At 40.4% G+C, this 26574-nt stretch overlaps 1 protein-coding gene across 1 annotated transcript; it reads left to right on the top strand.

Moving 5' to 3' along the window:
* Positions 1–1147: 1147 nt before the first annotated feature.
* Positions 1148–24646, top strand: pan2 (poly(A) specific ribonuclease subunit PAN2). The gene is made up of 26 exons (XM_036141258.1): positions 1148–1265; positions 3750–4055; positions 4143–4312; positions 5690–5810; positions 5905–5982; positions 6064–6334; positions 6450–6795; positions 10666–10762; positions 11835–11954; positions 12034–12153; positions 12235–12363; positions 13332–13531; positions 13631–13779; positions 13860–13966; positions 14041–14139; positions 14242–14330; positions 15918–16062; positions 16139–16276; positions 18342–18401; positions 18481–18571; positions 18664–18821; positions 20979–21122; positions 22732–22911; positions 23020–23113; positions 24101–24292; positions 24394–24646. Exons 2-26 carry the CDS (start codon positions 3768–3770, stop codon positions 24426–24428), a joined length of 3621 nt encoding a protein of 1206 aa, XP_035997151.1. The 5' UTR covers positions 1148–1265; positions 3750–3767; the 3' UTR covers positions 24429–24646.
* Positions 24647–26574: the final 1928 nt, after the last annotated feature.

The following is a 26574-nucleotide window of genomic DNA, read 5'->3' as shown; positions in this document are numbered from 1 at the left end:
ATAATAATAATAATAATAATAATAATAATAATAATAATAATAATAATAATAATAATAATAATAATAATTAATAAAAGCTAATATAATTAATCTAATATTTCAGAATCTCATGACGTAATAAAAAAGATAATATAGAGGAGAAAATTAAATAGCTTTAATTGAGGATTACACCAGTAAATAATTTTCCGCTGGTTGCTGTTCAAATCTTTAAAGAAGACAAAAAAAAAAAACTTGTTTGGGATTCTGATATCATAATTCAAACCTTTACTCACATAGAGTTATAAATTACGTCATAAACTCCCATCGATTGTGGTGAGATTAAATTTCCTCGCTATATTACCCTTCCACAATGATACTTTCAGGTCATTACAATACAAACACCCGCCATGCATCTGGGCTTTTATGCTCACTAAATAAACAAACCCTATGATACTGCAATTACGATTGCTCAGAAATGACCTGTGTATTGATTACATATTGAAAAAAAGTACATTTAATACTTCGAATGTGCTTGTTTGTTTGTTTTTTTGGCAGTTCTAATTTTAGCTCTTCTATACAGCCTACTAACAGCTAAAATAAGTAAGGTACTATATAAGGAGAAAAGGGACATTATAAAAGGAAAGTTTTAAGTGAGTAGCTACTGAGATTATCTGTCAAGATGCATCCCTCAGTGCTTAGGGAATTAAGCTTTTGCAGACTATTAAATTGTCTAAAACCAACATGAAAACCTGCGTTGAGTTTGAAGTCTTCTGTGTTGTGGCACCCACTAGTTTTACGGTGTCTTTAGTCAATTTTCTGGGTTTAATTTTACCATTTTGTTTTATTGTACTTATTGGGTTGTTTGATGTATTTTTTGTGTTTATAGTTTTCAATTATGATGTAAAGAGAAATAGCTGTATTGTGTATTTATCAAAATATTTATTTGTCTATTTTTTTTCTAAAAATGTACTTAAAATAAATAAAGCAAAGCAAACTATCTAAATTGGTACATGATGAAGCGTTCAAGCGAACATTTGTTGCTCGTTTTGCTAGTTATTACAGTTATTACAGTATGAACAGCGGTAGTTCACAGTGTTACATTTTCCACCTTTCCTGTCCAGTAGGTGGCGGGAATGCTGTTGAAATGTTGCTGCAGAGCGGGAACAGCGTGTGCATGTAATTTCTGCTGCTCCTGAACGCACCGCGGTTTGCTCCGGAAGCGTTTCCGTGTTTTTGTTGTTAGCTGTTAGCATGGGCAGCTACATGTCAAAACGTTTCAATAAAAGGTTCGTAAATACTTTGCATTTACTTTTTAGGGTTATATTTTAAAATTTTCCCCTGCGCTGATTGTTAGTGTTGGTGTTTTTGCTGTACATTAATGTCATCGTGTTCAAAACCGATGCTAACGTTAGCTTAACTAGCCACACGCTGGTGTGTTTTTTGTTGTTGCAGTTTGCCTCTAATCAATTAGGTGATTTTTAACCTTTTATTACTGATACATACTGACGATGCTGACCGCCTGATAATCATCCCCATCACCAGTATCATTACTGTAGTATTTGGCTCCTGTTGTAAAATACTTTTTCGCGGTTTTTATGCAACGTGAGCCACATTTGTCCAGCTTCAGTTCAACATCGAAACATCTGTAACTGTCTAATTTGGTCTAAATTGTCGGGTTTTTATTGCACATTCTTTAAGACGTAGTTTTTTAGCCGCTGAGACCTTTATTCTTTTTACATAACACCTCCCCCCAAAAAAATGTTTTTTTACTTCAGTGCTTTTCCAGTAAATTTAGAGCCTGTTAGATTGTCTTTTTTAACTGCAGTTTACTACACAAACATGTGCATATTATATATTTTTTCCTGTAATTTATCTTATCTAAAGTTGATATATTTTTATTTAATGTTTGGTCGCTGTGAACGCTTGAATTCCCTTGTTTGTGCTCATAATCTTGGCCAGTAAAGCTGATACTGAGGATTTCTTTAGTTAAAACTGGCCTATATAATAGCCAAAAATAATTACAACGACCTTTAAACACAGCCTTTAATAGGTGGAAATGTAATTCTGTTTATAAAAATTCAGCAGGAACAAATGTTAGTTTTTTCTTTTTGGCACATGGACCAGCTTAGATCAGGCCTGGGTCTTTAACTGAAATGGTTAGATGCTCAAACCTGGACAGGATTGTCCCTTGCTGAATTAACTTAATCTGTTTCTAGTGATACAGTCCAGGTATGAGCAGACCAATTAGCACGATTTCCGTATTAAGCAGGACTCCGTCTGGACAGAAGCCAAGAATGCTTTGAAGTCCTAATTTATGTGGATTTTTGAAGACAAGGGATACAATTTTCACAAATCAAAGTCAGTGTTTTGAAAAACCCATCGTCAGTGTAGAATAATTCAGTTCTCCTTTGATCAGTTTATCATTTTAAATTAAGGTAAACATAAGCTGGTATTGATAACTTTGAGGAAAATATACAACGGTGTACTGCTATTCAAGTAATGCTGTAACGAAGACCACCTACTCCAAGGCCTCTGAGGGAGGTCAGACCAGCAGCTAGACACTCAGAAAAAATAAAATTCTATATTATTGTTGTAATAATAAAAAAATGGAGTTGTTGCAGCATTTGAGGAAAGTGTGTCTGTGGCAGCTCATTCGCAAGGTAACCTTTAACAGTGCTTCAGACTAACTGGATGCAAAGGTGTCCCGAGCTTTTCAGTCAGGTATACCACAACATTTAGGCGACCCGACCTTGTATCTGAGCAGACCCTTAACTACATGTCACCCGTCTCTCTTTCTGTGTTGTGCAGACAGAAAAACACCCATATGTTTGCACCGGTAAATTTTTTACCACTTGTTTTTATTAATGTAGCGATACAGGAGGCAGTGCTGGCAGTGTAAACAGCCTCATCCGTTGCCTTTGAATGCTGCCAGGAAATTCACGCTGACTTGCAGTAAAAAAAAAAAAAAAAAAAGGATGTTGCAGATGTGGTTTTGACCAGTCCTGAGTCCAGCTCGACCAAGATTCAACTGTGGTTTCTCATACCAGAACGCCTTCTTTAAAGCATATAGCCGCAGTCGGCAAAGCATTAAAAACATTCAAATTAAAGACTATTTGGACATTCTTAGCTTCTCAGCAAGTGTTGTGGTTTGATTCATTCAACTTGACTATTTATGTCTTTGATTTGTGTCTGTGTATGTTGAACACAAGAGCAATTTGAAAAAAAGTAAAACACTAGCATATTGCTTTTATTTAAAACAGAAATGCAAAAAATTGTTTCTACTGTTGATAAAATATTGTGGCATATTGATTAGTAGAGGTGTAGTAAAGATGTGTGTAACATTTACTCACTGTTATTTAGATTTTGTTAAGCAGAAATATTGAACAAAGTGTGAGCGCTGCATTAGTCAACAGTTGGAGATCATGTAATCTCTGGTATCTTATTTATAAAGGAGGTTTAAACATTTTTTATGGTTTTAAAAATTTTACTTTTAAGAAAAGTTCTAGTTTTATACCTGGTTACCAGTAACCAGCCTAGGCCCACACTACAGCTCCTCAAAGAGAGTTCAGATTTAATTCAATTCAATTCAATTTTATTTATATAGCGCCAAATCATTTACTCAAGTTCTGCTCAAATGCAAACTTTACCACTACTTAAGGGATATTTTGTGCTGTTGATCAATTGGTATTAAATATAAAAAAAATCATCAGGTTGTGCAACCACATATTGAGACATAGCCTGTTGCGAATTAAGCTTTTATACTCCTGTAGATTGCCGTAGCTCGTTCCATGATGAACTTTGACGGCCTCGACCCTGGGATGGGCGAATACCCGGCCAGCCTTCACGGGACTCTGGAGGGAGGCCTGGAGCCGGCCATGGACCCACACCTCAACCCAAACCTGCTGCAGGGTGTGGAGCTGGACCCGGAGGGGCTGACCGTGACGGTCCCCGAGCCCGTCCACCTGATGGAGGGAGTGTTTTCTGAGCTCCACAGCGTGGTCTCAGAAGTTGGCATCCCGGTCACCGCGACGCATTTTGATCTTCAGGAGGAGATGCTCTGGATGGGGAACCACAGAGTGAGACCCCTAATGATGCTGCTGCAGTGCCTCCTGTTTATAATTTATACGTTTTTAATCCGATCTTTCTTTATTTCCTCTTCTTAGGGCCACGCTACCTCGTACTTCGGGCCTACGATGGGCCGACATTCCTCTTTTCAAGTTCACGCCACAGATGACATCCGACACATTCAGAGTTTGGAGACGGGGGTGTTGTTCCTTTCCAAGAGCAATCTGAAATGTTACACGCGTGGAGGCCTTGTTATGTTTGATTACCCGTAGGTGATGCAAAACAGAACACTAACCAGACTCCATGTTTATTACCCAGATAGCAACAGGCGTACTGCATACAGTGCCTGGCTAAAGCGTTCGTATCCCCTGAGCTTTTACATGTTTTTTTTATGTAATAACCACAAACTTCAATGTATTTTATAGGGATTTTACGGGATAGAGCAAGAATAAGTAGCCAGCGTGAATGTGAGGTGGAAGTAAAAAAATTATACATAGTTTTGAAAATAAAATCTAATCCAATTCAGAGGGTGCGTGTGGTTTAATCTCAGTATAAATCCAGCTGTTCTGTTTGAAGGCCTCAGAGGTTTGCTGGGAAAAAACAGTGAACAAACGGCATCATGAGGACCACAGATCACCGTTTGACTTGTGTTTCTATTCCGCCACTACTTTGCTGAACCACAAGTTTAGAGCTGCGTGTCTTTCCTCGTTTTTTATTTTTATATTTCTTAGCAGCTTTTCACATCCAGATACTGACATTTTCTGCTGACAGTCTTTGCTAAATTGCTCAAGGTGACTCAGCTTAGATGAAGAGCATCTTTCAACATCAAATTAGAAATCCTGCAGCAGTCAGTTAGACTCGATTAGGCCATTTTAACGCACGAATGTGCTTTGATCTCAACGATTGCTTTATGTTTAGGGTTGATGTCCTGCTGGAAGGCGATCCTCTTTTCCAGTCTGAAGTCTTTTGCACCCTCTAACTTCCAGGATATCTCTGTGTTCAGCTTAACTACTAACTCTGACCAGCTTCTCTGCAGCCCCTTCTTAGTTAACACGGGTCTCTTTGCGGCTTCTTTGATCAAAGCTCTCCTAAACCGTTTGTGAGTTTAGATTTGGTTGGTAATTTGAGGGGACTGAGAAACACTTTAACCCTGTTTGAAATATCACGCTGTTATCATGTCCGCTCTGTTCCTCTGCCGCTTGTTCTCTAATGTCTAAAGACCTCTGAGGCCTTCAGAGAACAGTTGGGCTTACAAAGAGATTCAGTTACACACAGGTGGAGTTTATTTACTAATTAGGTGTCATCTAGAGGCAGCTGGTGGTGCAGGATTTTAATTGAGGATATCAGCTTGAGGCTCATTTTCCTTCCACTTTTTAATCAGGTGCTGCTTTGTGTTGGTCTGTCATATAAAATCCCAATAACGCACGTCCAAGTTCAGCTTATGTGTGGATTAATTGCGTTGTTGATGACATCTGGTGTGAATTATATGTCAATTTCCCTAATTGGGAATATTTAAACTGATTTTCAATACTTATTTTACCGGATGTTTAATGAGCAATCAGGGTTTGAACGTATCTCACTTGGAACCAGATGCTGGATCCAAGCAGTCCTTTATGATTGCAGCATTGTTTTTTTTTTTCTTCAGGATGGAGGAAGGAGCTGATATGCACAGTCTTCTCATGACTGGTAACAACACGCTGCTCATGGGTGGATTACAGAACTACGTTGCAGAAGTTGACCTGAATACAGTTCAAGAAACACAAAAGGTGAAGCATTGTTTGGCACAGGGTTGTATTAATTAGGACAGAGAGAGATCTGAAAGCCTTTGACCGTCTTTCTGCTGTCTTGGGTGTTCATCAGTTCACAGTTGAGATACCCGGAGTCACAATAATGCGCCAAACGAGCCGCTTCTTCTTCTGTGGGCACACGTCCGGCAAGGTGAGGACTCCTGCACGATGTAAAAAAAGCGAAGCGTTTTGTTCCGTCTTTGTTTCTCATCTTCACAGCCTCTCACAACAGGTGACCCTTCGGGATCTTCGCACTTTTAAGACGGAAAACGAGTTCGACGCGTTCTCCGGCAGCCTGTCGGACTTCGACGTCCATGGGAACCTTCTGGCCGCGTGTGGTTTCTCCAGCCGGGGTCTGAACGGGTTGGCCTGCGACCGCTTCCTGATGGTGTACGACCTCCGCATGATGCGAGCTGTTACGCCGCTTCAGGTGCACGTGGATCCCCTCTTCCTGCGCTTTATTCCCACCTACACATCCCGCCTGGTGATTATCTCACAATCAGGTATTTCACCTCTAAACTAAAGCTTTTGTCCACCTCTATTGTCTGTTTTTTTTTTCTTTTAAATATTCAAACCTCCTTTTTTGAGCATTCAGTCCCCTCCCTGTTTCTTTTCCAGGTCAGTGTCAGTTCTGTGAGCCCACCGGTCTGGCCAACGTGGCAGACATTTTCCACGTCAACACCGTAGGTCAGCTGCTCATGAGCTTTGACGTTTCGTCGAGCAAACAAGCCCTGGCTTTCGGGGATTCAGGGGGGTGCGTGCACCTCTGGTCCGACGCCCCAGAGGTCTCTTTCAACGACTATTCCCGGGAGACAGACTTTCCTCTGCCCTGCCTTGTGGACACGTTGCCTCAGCTGGACTGGACTCACGACCTCCTGCCCCTCTCCCTCATCCCCATGCCGCTGACAAGCACCGAACCGCTCATGTCGGACTGGCCGGCCGCCCTGTCCACACCGAGTCCCAGGTTGGTACAAACCCGATCCCGAGCACCAAGAGCTGCACATCTGTGTCACATCTCTGCCACGATCTGAGACTTAAAGGCATACTATGCAACATTTTTCAGTTAATTAATGTGTTCCATACCGTTTTGGATGATTAAATGAGTCATTTCAGGTCGAACAAAGGTTTTCTCGGCCGCCCTGGTGGTCTGTGGGGGAAATACCGTACTTGCAATTGCAGGAGCACTCGGCCCGCACCCACAGGCTCAGAAGTCTCGTGCAAGACCGCGAGAGTCGGTCTTGCTTTACGGCGAGAACTCCATGTGTTTTTGCCCTGCCATTCACTATATACACGCGCGAAAGCAACAACAAAGAACCGCGTGTTAACGTCAAATAAACATGCAAGCATATCGAGTTTTATTATTATTATTATTTTTTTTTTAATATGTTGTCGAGACGCTACTGCGGCAGCGGCGGCGAGGCAGCGGCGGTAGCGTCTCGCCAACATAAAATAATAATAATAATAATAATAATAATAATAAAACTGGCGTGGCGGCGGCGGCCTCGCCAAGATAGCGCTGCGGGAAGCTTGATGTTCATACCTTCACTGTGTTAGTCATTGTTTGTACTGCCGTTTTTTCCACTTTTCGTTGCGTTCGCCTGTCTGCTAAGCTCAAAACAACCGCGCCTGGCTTGAGGAGAAACCAGAACAGCTGAGCATCTTTATGACAGTGCACTTTTACTTTCGCCCTCTGGGGGGAGCCTCGCTGGAAAATCAACCCCGGTTGCATAGTATACCTTTAAGGTTTGCAAATGAAATCCGCTGAAATGTTAACAAAGCTGTCGATAAGCTTTCTTAGACATCAGTAGAGCTGTGCATAAAAATCGATACAAAGATAAATATCGATGTTTTTAAAAACAATTTAATATCGATATTCTGGTTTTCAATATCGAGATACCTCCCAACCCCTAGGGGGCGTTATTACAGTGCGCCATTACTGCTCACAGGGCAAGTGAGACGAATTTGCGGAATGGCCGACAGAATTTTAGAATCGCTTCGTCACTTAAATCAGACATTTGGTCACATTTTTGGTTTCTGTAATATGTTAAATGCATTGAATCAATTGCACTTTATTTTCCTGTTAATATGTCAGTGTTCAATAAATTGAACATAAATGTAAGATTTGGCTGGTTTTGTTGATTGAATGACTTTGAGCATTAATTTGAAAGTAATAAATATCGACATTGGAGTCAAATCAAATCAAGCTGAGCTATATCGAGAATCGTATCGTCAGCTATGAATCCAGAATCGTTTCGAATCGGCTCATCCTAGATGATACTCAGCCCTAGACATCAGCCTAAAAACAATAAAAATCAAAAGGTACACTACTGCCAAAACCTTTAACATATTAACTTCTATGTACATATTGGGCACACTGGGTTGCTTTTGTCAGCTGAGAACACAAGTTTGCTACCCAGAAATATCAGATAAATGAAGCATTAACCTTTTAATGTTTCTTGGAATAACAGTTACATGCTAAAGGTAAATTTAAAAAAAAAAAAAAATCACAAAAAGGGTTAAAAAAAATCTTTAACAGATTTATATAATAATTTTTTGCGCAGAGAAGTGAATAAAAATAGGGGTTACACGATAATTTAGGTGACGTTACTCAACTAAACAGTTTTAATGCATTTCTGCTTTGGCTTCTTGCAGACAGAGAAAAACCCTGGTAGGTTATCCAGAGACCAGTGCAAAAAAAAAATTGTAATTCTTTATTTTTAATTTGAGTAAAAATGGTTTTATTGAACAAATTGCATCTGTTTACTTCTCCTGTTTTGGCATCGAAGCCTTAATGACTTTACCGAAAAACTTTACTACCCTCCTAAAACATTTTCTGCAGCAGTTAAACAACTGTCCGCAAAAATTCGCTAATATTCATTGCAGTCCTAGCAGTTTGTTGCTTAAGTTCGCTTTGAATCGTCTTGTTACTGAAAAGTTCTTTATAAATTAACCTGCCTTGCATTGTCTAGTGATATTGTGTGTAGTGATACTGTGACAGCCTTATATTTGCAATATACCGTGAAATCTTAATTGCAAAGCACAGTTTTAGTTTAGTTTACTAATCTATTTTGAACGTCATTGAAAAATAAATGTCAAAGAGACAGAAAACATGACATGTAAAATCAAGAGACTGTTCCTAGAATAAAAGCTTAATGCTGTGTTTGAAATGAGGTAGGAAGAAATTTAAAGGTATTAAATCGTACTGCAGTACCTCCAATTTAAAACTGTCTTTGTCTCAACATGTTGAGGTATCGGTCGGTAGCATTATGAGGATGCAGGGTGTGTAATTTACAGTGTTCTGCTACGTCTGGATGGGTGCAGTAATTTTATTGTGACGTCACCTTCATGTTTTTGATGGGTTTTTATTTTTTGAGAATAAACTCACCATCTATGAATGCATTTTGAATGCTCTCATAAGCAATTACCTAGAAATGACGTCAGGCTGTCAATTTCACTTAAAGTTATAAGCATCTGGCACCCTGATGTGAGTGGATCTTCATCGGCGCAGACAGAGCGTTTGCATAGTGCACACGTGTGACATAGTTTTTCGACATGTCCAAAGAAATCTCTGTTATCATCGGTGTTGATTCAAAAGTGCATCCTGGTGTTCATTGTGTAGGAAGGGGATGCTGAGTCATTATTAACCTAAGTCTACATATCTTTCTATGCTGACATGCAATATTGTGACGTGGGTTTAATTAACATGAATATGTGATTGTGACCAGTAGTTAAAATTCAGCCTCTGAGGAAATATGTAATATCCCCATTTAGCACGACAGGATTGTTGAAGGGCAGATAAGTTCTCACGACACTCTTTTTTTTTTAATGTGTTCTTTAAAATAGAAACAAAACATCTGACATCAGGGGTCCAGAACCCTAAAACAACCCTCTGACTGGTCCACAGTTGGTCTGCGCAGCTTTAGAGGGTAAATGCAGAAATCTGTGCTTCATTAAGACTAGGTTACAGTTAAAAACCTCAAGAGAATGTAAATGATTTCATGCCTCTTCAGTGTATTTCATTTGGACTTTCTGTGATCGACCAACACAAAGTGACACGTGTGGAGAATGATGCGTGGTTTTCAAAAGTTTTTCATCTAGAGACCAAGACTTTCCTCTTCTTTGCAGAATATTTGTTTTTCTGGGTTAGATATGTAACTGTGTTGCTCGTTCCTTTTGCTGTGGGAACAAATGTGTTGAGGAGGGCCCCACAAAAAGACCCTGGTTCCTGATTAAAAACAGGCCTCCTGTAACCTTTGGAGTTAAAAAAAAAAAAAAAACACGCTGATCTAAGGACAAAGATGGTTCCCCAATTAATACAATGTGGCTAAAATTTGACGTTTCCCATCAGTTTTAGGAAGAAATTCAGATTTTGCTATGAATAAAACATTCACAACTTGCTTCTTAAGACTCACAACAGGAACCAGTGGGCCTGGGACTGAGGGCCACAGAAACCAACGGGAAGTGGGAAAGAACTGACCGACATCACGAGTGTGATTGTTTGTCTGTTTGTTGGTCTGCGGAAACCAGAGGAAACTTTAACATAACCAGCCTCAGTTTTCCATGTCTGTGAACTCATACAAAGGAACGAAGAAGTAAACCGTAGCTGGACGCTGCCTTCATAATATACCTTAAATCTGGGAGTGATGTCGGTGTTTTAGTGTATGTTATGTTATACGTGGCATTGGTTACAGTTTTCTATCTTGTATACTGAAGTAGAAGGAGAAGAGAGCTTAGATTTAGAAGTTAAGTGCATAAAACAAGCATCACAGTGGTGCATAATAAGTGTGCTGCGTGATTAAAGGTCTTCATCTGAAAACCTGTTTCTCTTCAACAGACGAGCTCCTCCGGTGGACCAGGACATCCTGCGCACCATGAAAACCGTCGGTTTCATCGGTTATGCACCAAATCCTCGTACGCGCCCCCGAAACCAGGCAGGAAACCATTTTAAATGTCTCCTGCATAGGAACAACTCTTCAAAAAACTATTTTAAATCGGTTAAATTAGTCTAACTCAGGGGTGTCAAACTCATTTTGGTTGAGGGGCCGCATACAGCTTAATCTGATCTCAAGAGGGCCACACGAGTTAACTCATTGCAAAATTAAATAGAACTAATAAATGTGGACTTGTTGATTTTTATATTAAGTTAATTTCACTTTTACACAATATATTATGAATAACCTCAGCGTTTTTAAGAAAAGTATGTGCAATTTCAACAATACTTTTACTCAGTTAAACATTTACTTGTGCATTAAGAACTGATCACAGTGATTATACAATGTTGAAAAACATTTATTCACATTTTTTGGAACTTAAAAACCCTGTCCTACCTGACAAAATACATCAAACAGATAAAAATTAAGAAATGATGTGAATTTTTCCACACCTGAAGCTTAATCTGCTAATTAAAACATGGCGCCCCTCGTGGACAATATAGGAACTGCATATTTTCAATTAACCAATACATGTTTTTTTCAATAATTGTTTTATCATTCTCTTCGTTTTATCTTGTCCACTTGTGAAAGTCAAATCTGATGAGCTCTTTGTGGCATCTTATTGCCACATTGCCAGACAGGACACTGGAAAAAAAAAAATAAATAAATAAATAAATAAATAAATAAATATAAATATATATATATATATATATATATATATATATATATATATATATATATATATATATATATATATATATATATATATATATATATATATATATATATATATGTATGTATAATGATAATGCATTTAGCCACAGGGCCGGACTAAATTGTTCGGCGGGCCGGATCCGGCCCACGGGCCGTATGTTTGACACCCCTGGTCTAACTACTCAGCATCAGGGTTCTGCTTGGTGCAGTAACCTTTTATCGGAGTTGAGGATCGAACAGCTGAAGCTGCTGCTTGAACCAAAGCTGGAAAACGCCGCATGAGGGACATTTTCTGATTTATTTATTTTTTTTTTTGTTGCTTTCATTGTGATTTATTTTTTATTTTTTTCCCCTTCAGGTTCCTTATAAAATCAAAGACGTGGAGCTGGATTACGATAATTACAACCAGGTTCCAGAGTCACCCATCGGACGTGACGAAGAGCCGCACCTCTGCATGGTGCCCAAGAAGTACAGGAAGGTCGCTAAACGCCGCTCTGCCTCAGACAACCTGCTCGGCGTGTCTGCGGCAGAGTTGGTAAACGTGTGTTTGTCCTCAGGTCACCATTAAATACTCCAAGCTTGGGCTGGAGGACTTCGACTTCAAACATTACAACAGAACTTTGTTTGCGGGCCTCGAGCCGCACATCCCCAACGCCTACTGCAACTGTATGATTCAGGTGAGTGAGCCACGACTTTCCGTCTGAAGCTGGCCTGAAAAGCCTTCGCTCACTGGTCGCTGTGTTGCTTTGCTGCGTCAGGTGTTGTATTTCCTGGAGCCCATCAGGTGTCTGGTCCAGAACCACTTGTGTCAGAAGGAGTTTTGCTTGGCCTGTGAGCTGGGCTTCCTCTTCCACATGCTGGATTTGTCGCGAGGAAATCCGTGTCAGGTGGGTTTCAGCTTCATGTCCTAAATTCAGGGGAAAGCTCTGAACCAGATGTTTCCTTTCCTTTTTCCTTCCTTGTTTCCTTTCCTTTCTCCTTATTTTTTAACCGTTATTCCTCGTTTCCTTCCACTTTCTTTCCTTCTTTTTTCTTTTCAACCTTACTCCCTTTTTTTCTTGTTGCCTTCCTTCCTTCCTTCAATACTATTTCCTTCCTTCCTTCCTTTAACCCTTCAATACTATTTTCTTCCTTCCTTCCTTTAACCCTTCAATACTATTTTCTTCCTTCCTTCCTTCCTTCCTTCCTTCCTTCCTTCCTTCCTTCCTTCCTTCCTTCCTTCCTTCCTTCCTTCCTTCCTTCCTTCCTTCCTTCCTTCCTTCCTTCCTTCCTTCCTTCCTTCCTTCTTTGTGTCCTTCCTTCCTTCCTTCCTTCCTTGTGTTCTTTCTTCCTTCCTTCCTTCTTTTTGTCAAACCTCCCTTGTGTCCTTCTTTTTGTCAAACCTCCCTTGTGTCCTTCTTTATGTCCTTCTTTATGTCCTTCCTTCCTTCCTTCCTTCAATACTATACCCGTCAGACGGTGCTCGGACACGTCCGCTTCCGGGCCCGGCAGCCGCCACTTCGGGAAGGCCGTTGCGTCCGGTCGCCTGCCTGCTTCCTTCCGGCCTCCCCGGCCGGCCGGCCCGGCGTCCAACGGCCGGCCTTCCGGCAAGACGATTGCCGGCCTTCCGGCCTCCGGCACCGGGCGGCCGGCAGCCAGCAGCCGCACCATCCAGCCATCCCGCCACGGCCAGCCTCCCGCAGTAAGTCCTTCACTTCAGTTCCTTCCTTCCTTCCTTCCTTCCTTCCTTCCTTCCTTCCTTCCTTCCTTCCTTCCTTCCTTCCTTCCTTCCTTCCTTCCTTATTATAATCTCCACATTGTCTTGCAGTCCTACGTTTCCCATCATGCCAATTTAACTCCATGTCCCTGTCTGCAGGCCAGTAACTTCCTCCGAGCCTTTCGTACCATCCCTGAAGCCTCGGCTCTGGGTCTGATCCTCGCCGACTCGGATGAGCAAACCGGGAAGGCCAAGCTGGGCCGCTTGATCCAGAGCTGGAACCGCTTCATCCTCACCCAGCTTCACCAGGAGACTCAGGAGCAGGAGGGTCCTCAGGCCTACAGGGGAGCCAGCAGCAGGTGAGAGCAGCTTCTGGGTCGACGTGGGTTTGTTGTGCAGCCCTGGTCACGTCAGGAGGAGGATGAACGGCTTGTGTCTGCGTTGTGAACCGCTAACAGCTCTCTGGGTTCCTCGGCGGAGTCCGTCATCGGGAAGCTGTTTGGCGTTGAAGTTGAGAACAGCAGCCTGTGCCGCTGCGGGAAGGAGACGGTGCGCTCCTCCCTCACCTTGCTCTTCACCATGCATTATCCAGAGCAGAACTCCCAGGGTGAGCTTAAGGTGGTTTTCCACGTCAATCGGTCAAAATATTGACGATGTCATATCTTAAATTTCACCGTGTCTCTGTAGATAAAGCCATAAAGGAGTACGACTTTGCTGGGATTCTGAAGAAAAGCATCTGTTTGGAGCAGAACACTCAGGCGTGGTGTGAAAACTGTGAGAAGTATCAGCCGACGGTGAGTCAAACCTCAGAGCGGTAGCCGGACACTGGAGACGGTGGCGTTACGTTTTTTTTTGTTCGACGCTGCAGGTGCAAACACGCAGCATCAGGTGTCTGCCGGATGTCCTGGTCATAAACTGTGAGGTGAACAGCGCCAAGGAGGCTGAGTTCTGGAAGGTTCAGGCAGAGGTGACCAACTCTTGACTCCTTTTTTTTTTATTATTATTATTCACCTGGGAATTTATTTTCTCTCTCAGCTAATCGGGCTTTTCTGCTTGTGTCTCTTTACAGTATGCCTACAATAAGGCCATGCAGAAAGAGGCAATGGAGCCCGCAAAACACACCGAGCCACCACCCATGCCTACAGAGTGGTGCTTAGAGTACGAAACCTTTGATTTCTCATCTTAAATCACATTTTGCTCTACTTTCTGCAGCTCCTGCCAAAGATCTGCAATGATAACCTCTCACAGTTTGACTTTATAGCAACAAAAACAAACAAAAAAAAGCTTTTTGCATATTTCTATTTAAACCAAATAGAGAGAGGGAGCGAGAGAAATCATGAAACCATCCTTTAATTTGTAAACCAAATACCTACACAGGTCTTTTTACTGAAAACTTATTTGAGGCGCTGCAGCTGGTTAATCGATGGGACACATGTTCCCGACAAGAGAGCTGTATAAAAAACTGCTTCCTGCTGGTAGTCCTGAATCCTCCGGGACAAAATTAGGAGGAAAAATGAAAACATCGGGATAGGAAACTTGAAGCAACAGGGTCTTTAAAAATTTTAAAAAGCACAATGAAAGAAATGGGTAGAAACAGGAGTCAGTATTTGCCACAGAGCAATAAGAAATCATGGAAACTAAGAACAATATTAATAACATTAATAAGAAAGGACAAGGGGTGACTGAAGAAAGTCATGGATCCTAGCTTTGCACTGCAAAAACTATACTAAAAATAAGTCAAACTTTCTTAAACTGAGTGTAGTTGTCCTTGATTTGAGCACGCAAATAAGATGATTTGCACTTAAAATAGGAACAACTCATCTCCGTCATCTTATTTCAAGTGCACTACATCTAACTATCTTATTTTAGGGGTCAGAATACTCACTCCGTTGGCAGATCATATTATTTACCTGCTCAAATCAAGGACAAAGACACTAAGTTCAAGAAAATTTGACTTATTTTTAATTCTGTTTTTGCAGTGTGGAGGGTTTGTTTGGACTCTCCCAGAGAAACACAAAGAAAAAACAAGCACATTTCTTTAGAAACCCACGAAAAAAATCAGATAAAATCTAATTTTATCAATCAAACATAGGTTTGTTGATATTCTGCCAACAAGCAAAAAAATTAACCTCATCTTCATTAAACTCGGTCATCTGGCCAGAAATCCGTCTGGATTTAAGGAGCGATAATTACATTTTTACACTGCAAAGACGGAACTGGAAATAAGTAAAATTTACTTAAAATAAGTGTATTTGTCGTTGATTTGAGCAGGTAAAAAAGACTATTTGCCAATGGAATAAGATTTTTGCACTTAAAATAGGAACATCTCATCTCCATCATATTATTTCAAGTGCAGGATGTCTAATTATCTAATTTTAGGGGTCAAAAAAACTCATTCCATTGGCAGATAATCTTATTTACCTGCCCAAATCAAGGATAAATACACTAACTTTAAGAACATTTTACTTATTTTAAGTTCCGTTTTTGCAGTGTAGCTGAATGTCATCAGAAAAACAGACGAGCAGTTAATTAGATCAGCTTCATGTCATTGATCAGAAGTGTCAGCAGTCAAATAAATTAGTTTTGGCACAAATATCCGACTAAACGCCCTCCAAGAGCAAACATTTCATGTTGTTTCCATTGATCATAGTTCATTTTTGCCTATTTCTGCGACAAAATAATACAAAACATAAAGAGGGGATGCCCAACTTTTGAGGAAAATCCCACTTTGACGTGTTTCTGCAGCGGGGAGGAGATCTGCAGCGCGGAGGGCTTCTCCTTCGACACCCGGGCCGAGGATCTGCGCCACGTTTGGATCCCCTCCACCCTCAAGATGTCCATCAGCAAAAGCCAGGGGCTGGAGATCAGCAGCTGGTCCGAAGGAGAAGAAGTAAGGGTAGAACCTGTGAGCGTGGCGTTCGGACGCCTGCAAAGGCTGTAACTCTGTGCCACGTCTCCACGACTAGATCAGTGCCGCGGAGGAGGCCGAGGGGGTTTCCCTCTACGACCTCGTGGTCACGGTGCCCCACATCCAGGACACTCGCACCGGCGGAAACCTGGTCGCACACATCAAAGTGGGTGAGACGTACCACCAAAGGAAAGAGGTAAGTTAGCTGGTAAAAAAAAACATGACGTTTAAACCTATTCACAGCCCAAGAAAATGGATCTCTGTGGGATTTTTATGGGATAAATCAGCCTTCTTTAACCCGGAAACCCCTAAATCACGGGTGTGGTCCCTCTACTGACTTTGTGGATAATTTTGACCTTCTAATTAGGATTTTTTTTACTTCTAATAAGAGCAAAATTATAACAGACAGGTTGAAATCTTTTGTTCTTTTTCTACACTTCGTGCCAAAGCTCTGCAATGACAACAAAAAAAAGCTTTTTGCATATGTCTGTTTAAACCAAGTAGAGATAGGGAGAGAGAAATGATGAAATCTTCCTTTAATTTGTAAACCAAATACCTGCACAGGTTTAATCCTGAACATTTAGTTGAGGCGCTACGGGTGTAGTTCCTTCTACTGACTTTTTGGACAACTTCTGCCCTTCTGATTAGGATGTTTTACTTCTAATTAGGGCAAAATTATACAACAGACAAGTTGAAATCTTCTCGCAGTTGAAGATTTTGGGTTCAGCGCAAAGTGTTTGTCTTTTACTAAGCGCACATTTCATAGTAAATAGGACCACATCTATCCAGTGGCTTTTACTCTCATGCAAACTTTGGTGCACCGATATCTGCTTTCTAATTTGTTTATTAAAATTGGCTAAATGTAGCAAGCGCTTTCAAATAACGACTCCTGTTCGTATTGCTGAGAATAGACAAAAAAAAAAAAATTATAGTGTTGCTTTTATTGTCTCTGCTCTGTCTTCTCCAACCCCCAGTGGGTCGAGGCAGATGAGCGTTCACACTGAGCCTGGTTCTGGTTCTGCTGGAGGTTTTTCCTCCTTGTTAAAAGGGAGTTTTCCTCTCCACTGTCGCTTCATGCATGCTCAGTATGAGGGATTGCTGCAAAGCCATCAACAATGCAGACGACTGTCCACTGTGGCTCTACGCTTCTTCAGGAGGAGTGAATGCTGCTTGGAGAGACTTGATGCAACCTGCTGGGTTTACTTAGAGAGGAAACTTTCTGACCAATCTGTATAATCTGATTGAATTTGACTTTGTAAAGTGCCTTGAGATGACATGTTGTGAATTGGCGCTATATAAATAAAATTTAAATTGTCCAATCAAGCCCAACAGTATTTGCAAACCGGATGACCATCTTTTAAAAAGGCACAAATGTGCAAAAAGCACTTTTTAGGTTTTGGGTCTACAATAACTTACACATCCATTTCCTGCAGAAGATTTCTGACTGATTTGTTTAATAAAAATGTTGCATGCTCATGTTTTGCGGAGCAGGTAAGAAGCAAATCAGTATAAATTTCTGGTAGTTGCATTTTCTTTTTTATTATATTTTTTTGGCTCTCAAAACAAATTATGGCCAAGGTGACAAAAAAGTTTTGACACCCCTTGCCTAGGTAAAACCATTAGTCGACTAATCAGTAAATACCTGACCTCCTTTCTGGCCTCAGAGGTTCGTTATTAGTGAACACTGCAAAAAAGGGAACTAAAAGTAGGTAAAATCCTGTTGAAATTAATGTATTTTTCTTTGATGTGAGCTGGTAAATCAGACAATTTGCCAATAGAATAAGATTTTTGTACTTAAAATAAAAACAATTCATCTCTATCATCTTATTTAAAGTGCAGGATAGCTAATTATCAATTTTAGGGTTAGAAATTCTCATTCCATTGGCAAATAGTCTTATTTATTTTAATTATGACGACTGCTTTTACCATTTATTGTTTTTACATGTACAGTGACCTTGAGTGTTTTGAAAGGCGCTTGAAATAAAATGTATTATTATTATTATTATTATTATTATTATTTAGCTGCTCAAATCAAGGAAAAATACACAAATTTTAAGAAACTTTTATTTACTTTTAGTTCCCTTTTTGCAGTGAACAAACAGCACTGAAGACCAAGGAGCCCAGCAGACATAAATCATGTTAGAGACGTTTAAAGCCCAGTTTGGTTAAGAAACAATATTCTAAGCTTTGTAACGTCTCGCAGTGCTTCGTATGGATTCTTGTCTTAAAAACTCACATTTAAATTGACGTTTGTGTTCCAGGGAGTCACACACCAGCAGTGGTACCTCTTCAACGATTTTCTGATCGAACCCATTGATAAGGTAGGACTTTTACCACTTTGGTTAATTTGTCGGCGCATCGTGTTTGCTGTGAACTCTCTGCTTTGCTTTCCACTAAAAGACTGAAGCTGCCCAGTTTGACGTCAGCTGGAAGGTGCCGGCCATCCTCTATTACGCCAAGAGGAACTACCACTCCAAGTACGATCTCCGCAGTAAGTGTCACGGCTTTTAAATCCGACGGATTATCGTTTGATTTTTCTCTGAATTTCGGGTCTTTCAGACGGCGCCGTGTTTTGTGTTTCAGTCAAAAATCCCATAGACGCCAGCGTGCTGCTGACGGAGGCCTCGCTGGCCCGTAAGCAGAGGAAGAGTCACGCCACGTTCATCCCCCTCATGGTCAGTGAAATGCCGCAGGCCGGGGACCTGGTGGGGCTGGACGCCGAGTTCGTGACCCTCAACCAGGTGAGCGTGCCGTTAGGGCTGAACAATTAATCGCATTTTCAATATAATCGCGATTTTAAAAAACGCAATTTCCAAATCGCAGATTCTGCAATTTTTGGCTATGTAACAATTAGACACGTCCATTAGGTGTTGGTAAAATGTTTAAAGTGGGTTTGCCTCCACATGGAAGGGAAGACAGTTGCAGCAGTGAGATAATCTAATTTTATCACTTGTTTTAGAGTTTATATAATCATACATAGCATTAAGTACAGGTCAATCAGTTTAATACATAGACTTGCTTGTTGGTTGCACTTTATGTTAAGATAAGATAAGATAAGATAAGATAGTCTTTATTGATCTCACAATGGAGAAATTCACTCGTCACATCGGCTCATACAAGAAGGTGCAGAGTAGGAAAGGTGCATTCAGTTATATACAGTGAATCTTCATATATACAATGGATCAGAAAGAATACCAAAAAATACAAAAAAGGAAATAGGAATGGGCATATGATGTCTCATTTACATTCTTAGTGGTCTATATATATATATATATATATATATATATATATATATATATATATATATATATATATATATATATAAACATATCTATATACTTAAATATATACATATATCTATGCGCCTACTTACATACGCACCTACGCGTATGTACGTGCATATACATTGTATACATTTGTACATACATACATACATACATACATGTGGGCTGACTATGTTCAACAAGGATTGATGTCCAAATCAACTAAAAGCTGTTCTCTTGAACAATATTCTGATTAATAGAAACATTAAAAGTTCTTGTTTTGAATAGTCCTTGTTTACAAACATCTTTATTTAGACGCCATTTTTGTTGCTTATGGTTAACGCAGAGAAAAGTCAAAATTGCAATTTTGGTTGAAATATATTGTAGGCAGAACGCAATCATTTATGCTCAGAGTTTAGATGCTGTGGGTCTTTTAGCAACTAATCTGCACAGCGAGGAAACAAATTGATTTGTTGTGTGTATATATTTAAAAAGACATAATATTAAACTGGGGGGGAAAAAATCGCATTAAATCGCAATATTAAGAAAAAAAATCGCAATTAGATTATTTTCCAAAATCGTTCAGCCCTACGTGCCGTATGGGAAGACAGGCACACAGCGAGGTTGACATTCAGCGATCTGACTGCCTTCAGTCTTGAAATATGTGTAGATTTACAGCTACATGTTGGGTCAGTGGAGGGATTTCTGGGATAGCGATGGTCCCGCCTCGCGGAGGAAGCTCCTAGTAGAGCCGCTGCTTCTCCACATCAATCAGAGCCAGTTCAGGTGGTTTGGACGTCTGGTCAGGGTGTCCCCTGGGCGTCTCCCCATGGTTTATTTTTACCAGCAATTGTGAGGAGATCCCGGGGAAGATCCAGACCGTACTAGAAGAACTACACATCCCATCTGGCCTGGGAACACCTTGGGTTCCCCCCAGAATGAGCTGGAGGATGTCTGGGTTCCTCTCCTGGAGCTGCTGCTCCCAGATCTTATTATGGATGGAGAACTACTGCAAATAATTCTAGTAAAGATATTTACGTGTGGGAATGCTAATATTACTTTACAGTTAATATTTACTATTAGCATTTATGTTATATTAAATCATAATAATTGTGACATATTATTTCAATGATTAATATCATAATGGGTCCTTCATAAAGCTGAAAAAAATGTCCCAATGAGAATTTAAGAACACAAACCTTTAGGGGAGTTTTATTTCTGACAGTAACCTGCTGTTTCATTGTTATAGATTTGATCTGAGACCAAATTTTAGCTGTTTAATAAAACACAGCTAAACTTTTTTTTGTTTTTTTCTGAAAGTCGAGCTTTTCCATCAATTACTGAGGATGAATAATAAATCCGATCCTATTTGGCACTCTTCATGGCTGTGCATGTAGGCTGACGCTTTACGAATTGTCCTTTTATAAAAAAGAATAGTGGTGTGTTTTTAAGAGTTTATATAGTTAAACCCAAAATTATCAGTGGTTAAGCTGCGTTTTCTTTATTGTTAAAGAATAAAAGGGAACTTTTAAATGCAATGATTCCTCCCTGAAAGGGTGAAACTCAAATGACAAACGTGAAATCTTCTAAACTGGAATCCAAGCACCGAATGATCTTTGGTGTGTTTGCCCGCAGGAAGAGGCAGAGCTGCGCAGCGACGGCACCAAGTCCACCATTAAACCCAGCCAGATGTCTGTGGCCAGGATCACCTGTGTGAGGGGTCAGGGCCCCAACGAGGGGGTCCCCTTCATCGACGATTACATCTCCACTCAGGAGCAGGTGAAGCATCGTTCCCTGCATTATTTTATTGCTGCGGTCTAAACTATCTCCATCCGGTAATGCTTCAGTCGTGCTGACGGTGAAATTAAAGGCCTATGATTTCAAAGATTCAGCTGTACACAAACGAGTAACACATAAATTAATCAGCTGATTTTCTCTTGATCGGCTCAGATCAGCAGCAATTTGCTTTGTGTTTAGTAAAAATCAGATAAAAACTTGTGCATGCGAGTTTTTGATGCTCTGATGCATAAATGGAGATGAGCTTGAATCCCCCGTTGAGCTGCTGGAGCCAAAACTAGTTCCTCCATGAAGGAAACTGCTATAACACATAAAAGCTTAGAGAGACTTTTATGTGTTATAGTCCTTATGAGGAAAGCTACTGCAAGAATCGAACTTTGTGGGTCAAACCTTAAACACTGCAACAAGGGAACTAAAAGTAAGTAAACATTTTCCTGAAATAAGTGTATTTGTCCATGATTTGAGCAGATAAATACGATGATCTGCCAATGGAAGGAATATTTTGACCCCTAAAATAACATAATTAGATATACTGCACTAGAAATAATTCAATTCAATTTTATTTATATAGTGCCAATTCATGAAACATGTCATCTCAAGACACTTTCCAAAGTCAAGTTCAATCACATTATACAGATTGGTCAAAAATTCCTATATAAGGAAACCAGTTGATTGCATCAAAGTCCCGACAAGCAGCATTCACTCCTGGGGAAGTGTAGAGCCACAGGGAGAGTCATCTGCATTGTACATGGCTTTGCTGCAATCCCTCATACTGAGCAAGCATGAAGCGACAGTGGGAAGAAAAACCACCCATTAACGGGAAGGAAAAACCTCCGGCAGAACCGGGCTCAGTATGAACGGTCATCTGCCTCCACTGACTGGGGTTACAGAAGACAGAACAGAGACACAACAAGAGAGACAAAAAAGCACAGAAGCACACATTGATCTAGTAATCTGTTCTACATTAGATGGTAGTAGCGGGTGATCTGTCTTCCCTGGATGATGTCACAGTTAACAGAACGCCAGACCAGGTGTACCTACTATGAAGATAAAAGAGAGAGAGCAAAAAGTTATAAGCAGAAATTACGACAAGCAATGCAAAACTGGAGAACAGGAGAACTCAGCAAAGTGAGAGAAATAGACCCTGTTGTCCTCCAGCAGCCTAAGCCTATAGCAGCATAACTATAGAGATAGCTCAGGGTAACATGAGCCACTCTAACTATAAGCTTTGTCAAAAAGGAAAGTTTTAGGATTAGTCTTAAAAGTAGACAGGGTGTCTGCATCACGGACCAAAACTGGGAGTTGGTTCCACAGGAGAGGAGCCTGATAGCTAAAGAAATAACATGATAGAGCTGTGTTGTTCCTATTTTAAGTGCAAAAATCTTATTCCACTGGCAAATCATGTAACTCATGTACAAATATGCTCATTTCATGAAAATGTTACTTACTTTTAGTTTTAGTGCAGTGAAGTACACCAAGGGTCATCATTGACCAGAAAGAGAAGCCTTATTTATCCAGGGCTGTGTGAGAACTACCATCCTGCAGCTTTTAGATGCATACCAAAGCGCCTGACTTATTGTTTACTTTTCAGGTGGTCGACTATTTGACTCAGTATTCTGGAATCAAACCAGGAGATCTGGATGCTAAAATCTCCTCGAAGCATCTGACCACCCTGAAGTCCACGTACCTGAAGCTGCGCTTCCTCATCGACACCGGAGTTCGCTTCGTCGGCCACGGCTTGCAGAAGGACTTTCGGGTCATTAATCTTCTGGTGGGTTTTTAATGTTCGTTTTCCTCCACTTGAGTCCGTCTCGGTAATGTCTCATTTAAACCTTTCGTCTATGCATTAGTGCATCCCTGTATATCTGCTGTCTCCAAGGTGCCGAAAGATCAAGTCGTCGACACGGTCCACTTGTTCCACTTGCCTCGCAAGAGAATGATCTCGTTGAGATTCCTCGCTTGGTATTTTCTGGGTAAGCCAAGAAAAAAAAGTCAATGATCTTTTGTTTTCTAGCTTCCATTTGACAGAGATTGTCTGTTTATGTCCTGAGAGACCCTTATGTTGGGTTTTCACTAGTGTTGCGCCGATGCCATTTTTTTGGCCCCGATACCGATACCCGGAACCTGGCTGTGCAGTATTGGCCGATACCGATACCATCTGTTTGAAATTGATGTGTGTGTGTATATATGAAGAACTGCATACTACTTGGATGTAAAATAATTGTTACCATGGCTTTGTCAAGCTGCTACCTTATTAAAGCAGGAAAAAAGACTAATACAAAGTGAATCCAGTAGAACTAGTGAGTGTCGGGAGAGAGAAGGCTGCGTTCAAGTGACATAAGATAAGATAGTCTTTATTGATCTCACATTGGAGAAATTCACTTGTCACATCAGCTCAATAGTCAGGAGTAGGAAAGGGTGCATGAATTATATACAGTGGATCAAAAAGAAAATGAGAAAAACATAAGAATATAAAAAAAAAAATACGAAAGAAATCGGAGTAGGCAGATGATGTCATGTGTACTTCCCGGTTTTATACAAACATCAAAATGGTATCGGTGTCCTATTTGTTGGTACTCGCTGATACCGATACCACCATTTTAGTGCGGTATCGGTGCAACACTAGTTTTCATGCAGTTTATTAATTGGTTCTATAGGTTTTTTTGTAAGATTTTGCGTGTTTTCAGGTATTAAAAATCAAATTATACCTCAAGCAAAAATGTAAGCTTTTCCACCTTATTTGTATAACAGAGAAAACATTTTAAATGCTTTAAATTGTGTGGGAATGGCGGCGTGCAAATAAACCTCCCTTGCATCCACCTTCTCCTCTGACTCTCCTGCGTTCCTGGAATATCCAAACTGGAAATGAACGCTTATTAAATCTGTAAAACAGCCATGGGAGTTGTGACAGCTGGTCATGCCAGATCGTTGTTTTTTTTTTTTGTTTGTTGTGCCGATAGATCTCAACATTCAGGGGGAAACCCACGACAGCATAGAGGACGCACGCACCGCCCTGCAGCTGTACAGGAAGTACCTGGAGCTCAGTCGCGGAGGTGGGAGCGACGAAGTAAGGAAGATCCTGAAGGGACTCTACGAAAAAGGCCGCCAGCTGGACTGGAAAGTCCCCGACTCGGATACGGGAGACGGTCAAGGTAGAACAAAGCAGCACACAGATTCAGAGCGCATCAGCCAGAGATGTTTACTTGATTACCGGGAAGAGTTCTGGACTGAGCAGGTTTGCTTCCCTCAACAGGCGCTGCTGTGTTCCCCGCTGTGATGGCGATGTGAGCGGCTCTGTGACCCGCAGCCACGCTGGATAAGCCGTCGTCGATCCGCCTCTTTTATACTCGTTTGCATTTCTGTCTGCGTCGTGTACAGTTTGTGTCGGAGGTCTGTACATTCACCCTCAGCTGAATCAGTGACCAAAAAGTTTCACTCATTTGAACTTTTTATTTCAAAACAATCATTTGAAGTTAAATAAATGAATTTTCTGTTATACAAACTTGTTTTTGGGTATTTAAATAAATGTACCATGACAGATGTGACAATGCTTACTTATTGACTTCAGGAAGCTTGAAGCAAAACATGCATGATTTTCCCAAAAAAAAAATCTGATTTTGTTGCTTTAGCTCAAAATTATTCAAACCCTTGGCAGATTTAGCAGGAAAATATTCTTTTAATTTCACCAACATGTTTTCTCTGCTTGGTAGTAACGTTAAAATCCCGACTTGAATCGGATAGAAAATCTGAAGGAAGCTAAAGATTAGGGTGATGGTAACGAGGCCTCCCAAACTCAGACTTGTCGCTCGTCACAAAGAATAAATCATCAAAATACCAGCTGATAGATACAAAAATCTGCACACGACTGCACCAATGATTACCAAGGGCATAAAAAACAGGGGAAAAAACTTTTTTTTTCTAAATTGCAACTCATTACTGTAAACAAAGACCTTAGTTTAAAAAAAAATTTTTTTTTTTATCTAAACTACAGAGGCCCTGAAGTGTAAACCACACCAACAAATCTCTAAACACAACCATAAATTACAACACCTTAAAAAACATGACTAAGCACATATACAAATTAAAAAACAACATATTCAACCACAACATATGTAAAAACATTAATTGGAAACAAATACAAGATATTGAAATACACAATAACATAATGAAAACACAACAACATAGTAAAACAGGACAATTTAAAAACACAATATATAAAAAAATTACATTTTCCAACCTACAAAATCTTAAAAACATGCCATTAACCGGAATCGGAAGAGGTTGGTACCAGTGGGAAACCTAAGACATTACTGATAATGATTTTAACTTGTCCTGTTTTTTTTAAATATGTTGTAGTGATTTAAATGTTTTTGTGTATTTAAATATTTTGCCGTTTTTAAATGTATATTTCTTTCAAGGTAATGTGTTTTTCAAAATGTGGTTTTCAATATGTCGATGTGGTTTGCACTTCAGGGCCTCCGTACTAAACCTACCAGGGGTACGAATGCATGAAGAGCGCAACAATACATTCGATTCTTGAGCAAAACGGCGAGAAACATTTGTTCTCATTCCACAGAACGTGAGGGAAGAATAAATATGAACGTCTGTGTTCTTCTTTACAAACATCAAGAAACCCAGAAATGTTTTTAGATTTAGTAGAAGCGCTTTCTTTGTAAAACCACTGACTTCTGAAAATGCTTCACTTGAATGGACGTCTGGCACCTGTGGACAGGTATTCACGGCCCTGGATGATTGGACCGCATCCCACAGCATGTTTGATTTCACTCCTTTACGTTAATTTCTACGTTCTGAAACCAAGATGCAGCTCAGCCTAATAGGATGTTTGGAGTTGTCTTGTTACGACACCCACGTCAACGGCAACATGATCCATTCAAGTATTTTTCAGATCTGTTCAAACAGATCCGTGGTTTTTGGTATGCGGTTAAGATGCGTGGCACGGTAGTATGAGAAACGTTTCCATACTATGATGTCTGCATGGTTCAGTGTTTGGGATTCCTTTGGTGAACTCTGTGGCCCAAAAATTTCTCTGTCGCTCAAGTGTCCTTTGGCAAATAGTTAGCCATGTTTTTTTTCATAAAGAGACTCCAAGGTTGGTTTCTTCCTGCATCTTCCAATCGTCACAATACCCACATGTAACTATGGACCTTTTTCTTGGTCTCCCAGTCCTAAGATCCATTTGAGTTTTAGTTTTTCTTATTCCAGGGTTTGTTTTCCCATCTTAAAAGCATTTCAGATCACTTTGCATTCCAGCCTTTTGAACGAAGTAAGCCGTTGAGCTGAATAATCTCTGGAAAGACCGATTTCACTCAGTTTTTTAGAGCAATGCGCTTTAACCAGGATGTACAACAGATTACCGTCTTCATACTTAATAAAAAGGGCCCCCTGTTCGTCAAAGAATGCACGGCCTTAGTGA

Source organism: Fundulus heteroclitus, chromosome 1 (assembly GCF_011125445.2).
Source record: "Fundulus heteroclitus isolate FHET01 chromosome 1, MU-UCD_Fhet_4.1, whole genome shotgun sequence".
Classification (NCBI taxonomy): domain Eukaryota; kingdom Metazoa; phylum Chordata; class Actinopteri; order Cyprinodontiformes; family Fundulidae; genus Fundulus; species Fundulus heteroclitus.
Note: the sequence above shows the minus strand (reverse complement) of the source record. Positions and strands in the feature narration are given on the sequence as shown.

Bases quoted from the DNA above. Each gene is read 5' to 3' on its own strand.
- pan2 (XM_036141258.1), top strand. From the start codon at position 3,768: ATGATGAACTTTGACGGCCTCGACCCTGGGATGGGCGAATACCCGGCC. The intron at 5,983-6,063 runs GTGAGGACTCCT...CTCTCACAACAG, and splicing joins GTGGGCACACGTCCGGCAAG to GTGACCCTTCGGGATCTTCG. The intron at 11,955-12,033 runs GTCGCTAAACGC...GTTTGTCCTCAG, and splicing joins TGCCCAAGAAGTACAGGAAG to GTCACCATTAAATACTCCAA.